At 39.6% G+C, this 9100-nt stretch overlaps 1 protein-coding gene across 1 annotated transcript in view; it reads left to right on the top strand.

The window, feature by feature from the left end:
- Positions 1-8830: 8830 nt before the first annotated feature.
- sla1a (Src like adaptor 1a) overlaps positions 8831-9100 on the top strand; it is a 9179-nt gene continuing 8909 nt past the window's right edge. Inside the window, exon 1 of the mRNA XM_035681957.1 lies at positions 8831-8970. Coding sequence (XP_035537850.1) covers positions 8831-8970 — 140 coding nt within the window. The remainder of the gene's footprint in view (positions 8971-9100) is intronic.

Genomic DNA, 9100 nt, shown 5'->3' with positions numbered 1-9100 from the left:
CCATCATTTATCACATTGTCACAATGGGCTTGATTGTGGACTGATTGTCTTGCACATGTTGCACATTTGGTTTAGATGCTGCTGTGAATGATACAATGGTAAAATCGGAGTCATGCTGCTTCTTTAACCTTGTTTACTGGGTTGTATTTAATACCTTCAATTATACATCTTAACATAGGCTTCTTGGTTTGATGAGTAGCGTTGAAAGAAAGAGTCGCTGATGGTTCATTTATCTGAACTCACCTCATCTGGTCTCATCTTCACACTCTTTAAGGCCACATTGCTTCCACCTCAAATGACTCAGCCGTAGCTGTTCCAAGAATTATCTAAACCTGCGCACAAACTGTTGAAACAAGCATTTGTTTTTAGAAGCGGTGAATAAATATACCATACAGGTAGCTTACCTTATACCTACAGTATCTATTTTTAAGGCTGGGTCTGTGTCTGGCCCACAGATGTTCAGTTTAAATCAATGATGTCATCCATCTCAAACTCTGCTACTTTGCTTTCCTTCTATTTTCCCTGGAAATGTGAATGTTTTTCTTTGAGACGACACAGGCGGGGGGCCAACAGAATTTCACTTTAGACTGCTTCTGCTATTTAACCATATGGAAAATATTTTTTTATTTCAGTTCTGCTGAATGTCTCATGCCACTGGTGTGAAAATATCACTGAAAATGAGAATTAGACACTATAGGCAACAGAGAGAGAGAGAGATAGAGAGTGATAGATGAGAAATGAGAATGTTGTCAAGCAGCAAGGTGCCCCAGGTCTGAACCCCTATTATTTACAGGCAGTCCTCTTATCCCTGTCAGAGAGCTGTCAGCCTTTGAGCTGATCTGAGCAGCGTTTCTCTCTCTGCTCTGACCGGGACGACCCGACCCCTCCGCAGCACAATGAACCCACTCTCTCTGTCTCTGTTGCTCTCTCTCTCTCTGTGTCCCACTTCAATCCATTTCCATTCACCTCAGTTCAGTTCAGTTCATCTGTATATTTGTTCAGACCTGTGTTACCTACTCTGTGCCGTTTAAGGTCTTGTATCTTTTCTTTGTATTAGATTTTGTCCTTTGTCCTTATGTCCTTTGTGATGTTGAATTCCTAAAGGGAGTGTTCCTATTGTAAAGGTTTGGATTATTTCAGATATGTGCAAACCATGAAAACTCTTTGACTTAATGTAGAAATGTTATATAACCTCCTTTTTTAGTGTAATTAAGACAGCACCAGTGTTCAAATTTGATCCTATTCTCTGCTGTATGAGGATTTCATTAACCTCATTTGATTCCCTTTTCCATAGCTGATTGACTACTTTAATGATTCCCTCAGTATACAACATCAATTCGTGGTACTATTAATACAGTATGATCTAGACTCTGACTTGGATGTGTGTAGTTATCCAGTTGCAGTCTGTGTTTTTATTGATACACAAACAAAGAGCCAATTTGGACTCAAAACATTAACAATATGGCCACAGTTTAAGCTGCACATGGTAACTTGATTAAATACAAAATACAAAAAAAACAAAAAAAAAACACCCATTACAGTGTGTGTATGTGTGTCATTGGCAGTGATCTGGGTACTACGTTTGTGATGTGAACAAGCTAAGATCTTCATCTTCAATCTTCATTCAACATCGATTTTCCGTGTATTACCCACACAGTCTGTCTCTTTTCTTCTCTCTTTAATCCCTCCTCTGCTCATATGTCACAAACTGGCTGTCTTACACACCAAAGGCCTTGCCATCCTCCACTGAAACATCAGAGACAGGAAAGGAAGGTTTCAAACCACAGGTGGTATCATTCATGCTCATGTCAGCATCTGTCCTCCATTTTCTGGTCTGATAACGATGGCGTTAGTTAGTGTTAACTGCACAGCTTCACATGGACCAACAGTGTGCACGCAAACCTGTGTGTGTTCTTCACGTATCTGTTGCATTTGGCAAAAATATCTCAAAATGAAAGCCAGGTCTGAGGAGACTACTGTTCTGCTCTTGCATGAAGTGGATACAGGGCTCAGTTTGTCAGCCTACCTCAATTCAGGGTGTTGATATATTCAATATTCCCCTCTGAGTGCAGTGTAGTAGAAGAAAATGGAAATACTCAAGTGAAGAACAAGTTAGCTCAAAGTGCAGTATGAGGGAATTTAACACAAAAAAGACTTTAATACCCACTTGATTTGAATAATTGAGACTGACCCTCATATTAGCTTTGGCTTGATTTGTAAATTGTATATTGTGTTATGTTGTAATTGTGTATTTTGTCCCCAATCACTGAAATCCCGTAAGAAAGGGACCTCTCAAAGCCAGCATGGAGTAGAGAAATGATTAGGCTAAAGCGTCCAACAACTCATTTAATACACATGTGTGTCCTTGAATGATTCAAGTTAAAAGTTGTTGTAGGAAGTGGCTTAACAGAGAGTGAAACAAAGAGCGCTAGTGTATGAATTCAATACTTCATTCCACCACTTTCTGCTAAGCTAAGCTAAACACTTGTTCATATTTTGTGGACAGACACAACAGTGGTCAGCTATTGGTCTTATATATACGATATACGATATTCCTTTCATTTTCTTCAGGCCTCGAAGATATCCCATCATGCATTGGATGGAGTGCTGGGAACACTGTAGACACGTTTTCATCACTCATTCATTTATATTAACGGTGAGTTAAAAGTCTCCACTTGATCAGGGTAGAAATACACACATACATGGGATCGAACCTGAGATCAACAGTATTAATCGTCGACCCACTGTATCACCCGTATACTAGCGTGTTCACCCCTAGACTCTTGTATTGCATTCCTGTATGTGTGGCAGAATAAAACTCATCACCCCTTGAGTACCGCGCTGTATCTGTCCCACGAGAATGAAGGAGCCAGTAAAACACTCCAGGTATAAAAGGGTGATAGATGGCCTGATTACGGGAGCCAACCATCTATGACTCAAGTCTTGCATAGCTGGTCAAACTGAAAATCCCCTCATTAAAATCCTCTCAACTCACAGAGAAGCCTTGAAGTCAAACCGTGTTTTGGAAATCTTTGAGCTTCAAAGTCAAGTGGAGTTGGTAATCCTCCTTAGAATGGGAGAATGAATTTACAACACCTTGAGGCGACCAAAAACTGCTGAGGTGATGCATAAAAAAAGTTCCTTCACAGTACACCACTAGTGTGGGAAAAATTTTCTGAACATCACATTACTCCTATGCAGCTAGTGGCCTCATAAAAGACTGTAAACTGCTTAAAACAGCAGTGTGTGTTGTCTCTGAGGCTTGAAATAGCTCAGGATCAGAACTATCAGTCTGCAAAAACATACTGACGGTAGTTAAAGGGAAGTTTCAAAGTTAGTTTAAATGCAAGGATTAATACAATATGCTGATATTAGTAGAATATCTAGATTAAATTTAAATTTGAAGAAAAAAATTACAATTAATTACAATGACACAGTCCACCACACTCATGTCTACACTCTAAGATCCCACCAGCAGATGGCTAGCTTAGCTTAGCATAAACTGGAAACGGGGAAACAGCTAGCTTTGCTCTCTTTGACACTAGCCAGATCTGTTTCCCAGCACCTCTACAGCTCAATAATTCACAGGTTATATCTTGTTTTTGTTTGTTCAGGAACAAAAGTGTTAACATGACACAGTGTGGTTTTAATGGGGGGTTTTCCAGGAAGTGACTGCGCACTGCTAAAAATAGACCCTGCAAAACCACAACGTGGTGTATAACGTGTTAATTAATGAGCTTGAGTGGTGTTGGTGGGTGAACAGAGCCTTTTGTTACGTCAGACCGACCCAAGCTAGCGCTTGCCCCCTATTTCCAGACTGTATGTTAAGCTAAGCTAACCGGTTGCTGGCTACATATACAGTAGCTTCAAATTAACAGTACAGAAATTAGCATAGACATTTTCTCATTCATTCTCAGCAAGAAAGCGTATTTGGGTGTTTACGTAAATCTCTATTCATTTAAACTCAGTTGAACTCTGTGAGCCATATGTAGCTTATGCCTTCATGCTTAAACTATATGAGTGGCTTGTTTGTTTGTGTGTATCTGTGTGTGTGACAGAGAAAGGGCATGGCAGGCGGTTCTCAGACCAGTCCAGTAATTAGACTGTCTTTATATAGCTGTGGTCTGAGACTCATGGACTGAGGAAAACATCTGCTGGCCTCCACAGATAGAAGAAACCTGCATGAACTCGGAGCAGTTTAATAGCGAGCAATTCTTAACACTGTCTACCACTTAACTGTAACACTGTTGGCCTGGTAGAGTCAACAGCACACAGGTACAGTTCAAACAAAGCTGCATTCAAAATATTGCCACTCAGTTAGCCATTTAAACTTTTGATTTATTATGTTATTATTTATGTATTATTCCTGTGACAGATTGCACACCATTATAAATGATCGTCCACCTTTAGTAACTTACAGTTCTGCAAGAGAGATATTTATAAAAAAGAAAAACAAGTCTCCATTCATGCTTGTTTTTGTTGTTACGTGAAAACCTCACATCTTGCAAACATTTACTAAGTCATGGCCCTGCCAGAAACAATTTTAGTTTAAGGTCCATTGCTGTTGTCTGCATAATACACTTTGAATGAAAAGTGGTGTGCTAGACACATACACAGTCAATTATTTGATGTGAAAATGCATGCAGACATTGCCACACACAAGTACACATACCAGGGCCAAAAGCTGAACAGTAATTTGCTTATGATTAAAATGATTTATACCAAAGGCTTTTAAAGACTATCATTATTCTCTCTTAGCAGCCTGTTTCCACTGGCTGACCCAGCAGGGCTTAGATTTATAGCTTTTGTGAAACATTTTTGTCTGACATTTCCTTTTCCTATCAAAGATCTGCTTTAATAAAAGCCCTTTAACTGTGTGCAGCTACCAACCAAGACAATAACAGATCAATCAGGATCGTACTAAACTAAATAGAAGTATGCAAAATGCTAATCTTTAGTTCAAGTTATATTCAGTTTTGCCTCTTGTTTGCTCAAAAGCTGCTGGTGACACATTTTATGGCAGACATTCTCACTACAGTTAAATGTGAAATCAATTTCTTTTGGTCCTTTTTTCTTCTTCTTCGTGGTCAGGTAAAACCTGAGAAAGAGAGTAAAGAATTCAGACACTAACACCAGGTGACTAAAAACATTAGTTTAAAGGAATATTTCAGTCTTGTGCTTAGTTTCAAGTTATCAAATGCATCATCTGTATAAATATAGTTGAAATACCTCACCTCAAGTTAACCATATCCTGTGGTTATAGTCTTTAAGTCCAGGCCCATACATGCCTCATGAATGTATTGCACATACTGGTACTGTCCCTGCCTACAAGCATTATCCAGTTTCACAGTGTGTGTGTATGTATGCGATAATGTCAGAGGATGTGCAATAGGACATCAGTGCCTATGTGTATGTATAAACATCTGTGCCTCGAAACACACACTTCTCCAAAGGCTGTGGTTCATGTTGCATGAATTAAGGGGCCGCTGGTAATGGATCTCCCTGTCAGCCTGACACACTGTGTCTGCATCAAGCTTTGGTGCTGCTTTGTTCATTTGTTTAGCTTTGAGCAGACGAGAGGTGACATGTAGACAAAGCGAGGGATTTAGGATGCTGCGAGATCCCAACTGCTCTCAAGATCATGACTTTTAACAAAAGCCGTCTTTTAGAGCATCTGTGTGTGAATCAACAATAAGCAGCCCAGCGAGGCGTATACGTTTCAGTTCGGTATGGCTTTGGCTGTAATTCAAACCAAACACTGGCTCCAGTTCCGTTTAGATTTGTGTAGACATTGACTTGCACTTTTCAAAAACACAAACATGTGACTGTTTTTGGATATGTCTTGGATATAAATGGCTGATCTGTTGAGGTCCTGGCATTTCTTGATTGCATGAGCCTAGCCCACTGTAGGAATGCTTTGTTTTAGTGTATTTATCCTAGCTGACCTGCTATCTCTAAAGGCCTAGCCTCAGGACATGTGATTTTAAAAAGCTTCCACATGCAGCAAGGTGCTATCTGACTTACAGATGGGTACAAACACAAAGATCAGGTCTCTGCGAAGGCTTTTCAGCAGCTGTTTATCACAACCCCCCTGGATCCTGTGCATATCCAAATGACTGACAGGGCTAAATGACTTTGAGGCATTCTCAGGCTTTAATGCCAGATATCTTATATCGGCAGCTAATCCTCTCAGCATTCATGGAATCAATCATCAACACTTTTGCAAGTATTTGCTTTCACTCTGATACGATCAGGTTAATGGTTAGAAATGACACCTTTCTGAAACAACCCAAAGTTTGGATGTCTTTAGATGAAAAGCTACTGTGCATTTCAGTGTCTCTGTGTGCATGTCTAATTTTTGATAGGCTTGAAAAGAAAGAACAATCAGATGGAAAAGTAGAAGAGAAAAAATCTGCTTTATCTGCTCCATCTGTTGAGAAATTCAAAAGGTTAGCGGGGATCTTGGAGCCATCGTGACTGAATGGATTTTCTGAAAGTGAAGTGAAGTCATAAACGGGATTTAAAGCTGAGCATGTCTTTGGAGAACCCGCCACAGCAGAAAACCACACTTTAAACGTCTGTCTGGTTTACGCAATCACAACTCCAAACCTGCAGGGACCAGCTGAAAGTAAGACGGTATGACAGCACTTCCTTTTACGCCACAGACTTATATATATATATATATATATGAGGACTGCAAAGCTGTCATCTGCAGTAGTGTCTGCACTCAAGCATGAAATATGTTCTTACATAGCAGTTTAATAGTTAGACACTAAGTCAGTATATAGTTGTGACCCGGGATCACATTCTCCTCAGTGCATGTTGACAGGTGAAGTATGGCCTCAAGTGTTTCATGTTTTATCTGATTAAAATTGTTCTAGTCATGGGCAAAGTCTTTGCTCTTTAAAGCACCTCACAGTTTTTTCATCAGTTTGACCTTAAAAAACCCAAGTTCTAACAAAATAAATATTGAATTAGTTTTTAATGCATTATTTTGGAGATAAAATAAACTACTTGAGTGAAAAGGATGATGGTTAAGTTAAAGAACATCTCAACAAATATAATACAACCACTTTTTGATAGCAGAAATAGGTATGTAATCACCTTATTCTGCACTCTGATGAAGGAACATTAGCGAGCACTGGTCAGTTCTGGCTCAATACCTTGAACACAGATGACAAGGTGGATTCCAAAGTTAAAAACATCAGGCAGGAATGTTAGGAATGAGAGAAATGACAGGACTCACGTTACATGTATTCAGCGACGGTTACATTAGTGGAATGAACAGGAAGCATTTGATCCCTCACAGAAAATACAGAAATGGAATATGGATTGACTTTATTATCATTAGTTAAATCAACTGTAAAACGTATCAAGCTTCAGTGTTTCGGTTGGAACGGATTAAATGCACAATTATGCAGTTTTTTAAAACTGTTAGTGTCAGTAGAAACAGTGAAAGGTCATTCAAAGAATACTATCAGTGCATATCCATGGAGGAAGGGACTTGAACATTAAAGCTGCATTATGAGGCTCCACACGAAAGATTTCACATTTGAGGTCAACTCAAAAGGTAATAGTTCAAGCAATCAGTCAACAACAGGATAACAGAAAGTGCTAAATCGTAGTGTATCAAGAGTCATAAAGTCCATGAACCAATAAAAACAGTATCTATCAAAAGTTTCCTAACCTCAGCTGACATTAGCCACCATACCAGACCAAGTAGAGCAGCAAAACTGAACAAGGCTGTGTTTTATTGCTTATGAATTGAACTTTTCATTTGTAAAAGGAGGATTGTGTTATTATTTTTTTCAAGAGTTACATGGTCTCACTTTAAAGACAAAAGAAAATATGCTCTGTGGTTTTGCCTCCAAACACTAAAAAAAGACATTTATTTCACACATAAAGGAGCTTTGAGTCTTACCAGCTGTGTATGTCCATGTCTGCATTTCAGTATGTTCTGTCTCACATCAAACACACCGGTGTGAGCCTGTGTGTTAAGCGTTTCTCCACAGACATCCTGCATCCTCCACAGGATCTATATATTCTGGTAAGCCAGCAAGCTTAGACAGCCATGGTTACACAGTAAATGGACTGTAAATTTAAGAATTGTTGGCATTTAATTTTCACAGTTCCGTTGTGGATTGTTTCTCAGAAAAGTAATAAAGCAAATGATCTGAGCCAGCAGGAGCTGAATGATTTGGAAAACCAGCCAGTGGAAAAATAAGTTCCTTCATTATGTAACAGTTGCTTGGATTTACTTTTCTTGAAAATGTACCATCATTACCTAGTCGGGGCCCAGCTAAAATCAGTGCAGTGGGTTTGTGTCACATCTGAGCTCAGCTGAATGGGGAAAATATTATTGAAAGTATATATTTTTTTAACTTTAAGTTAACAATCTGAACATATGGCAAATGTAAATGTAAAATGAATAGAACCTTTTGTTAAGTGAAGTCAGCTAACATGGCATCTAGATGACATTATCTGCTCAGGACTGTGAATTATTACATTCCACACAGTTACATATCACTCATTACAGGTTTCCAGTGAGCAAACACATGCTTACACCAAAGCTGACAACAGCATTAAAGTCTTCATCAGATCTGGCTCTGGGGCTTTTTGGGAATTTAGATGTCTTAAAAACAGCAGTGTTCCTGTATGTTTGTAGGGGGGGTGGGTGTACTTTCACAGGTGCACAGTGAAAATATGCATCATGAAAATAGCTCGCTGGCCTGTAATGAGTGGGTAATAGATGATGACGCAGCGGTAAACGGTAAACTCCCATCTGGAGCGTTGAAGAGAGTGACTGCGTCCACTGATGCAGACTCTCATTATGGGCTTGGCAGGGCTGGCTGGCAAGGTAACCGATAGTTACCCAGCCCTGGATGTGAAGGCTGGCATTATCCTTGTTGTGTGCATGTGTAGCGTGCACGTGGAGGTGGGGGTCGAGGGCAGGGTTGCCAGAATACACAGGTGGGCCTCATTGAATCACTGATAACAGAGCTTGAATGACACCCTGACATTAGGAACACTTTCCCTCTTTACAGAGCACACCTTTAGGGAGTACTCTGCAGGGAGACTTGTTAGTTTAATGACTCAATTA

This window comes from Morone saxatilis, unplaced genomic scaffold (assembly GCF_004916995.1).
Source record: "Morone saxatilis isolate NCDOM2014 unplaced genomic scaffold, NCSU_SB_2.0 Contig9, whole genome shotgun sequence".
NCBI classification, from domain to species: Eukaryota; Metazoa; Chordata; class Actinopteri; family Moronidae; genus Morone; species Morone saxatilis.
Note: the sequence above shows the minus strand (reverse complement) of the source record. Positions and strands in the feature narration are given on the sequence as shown.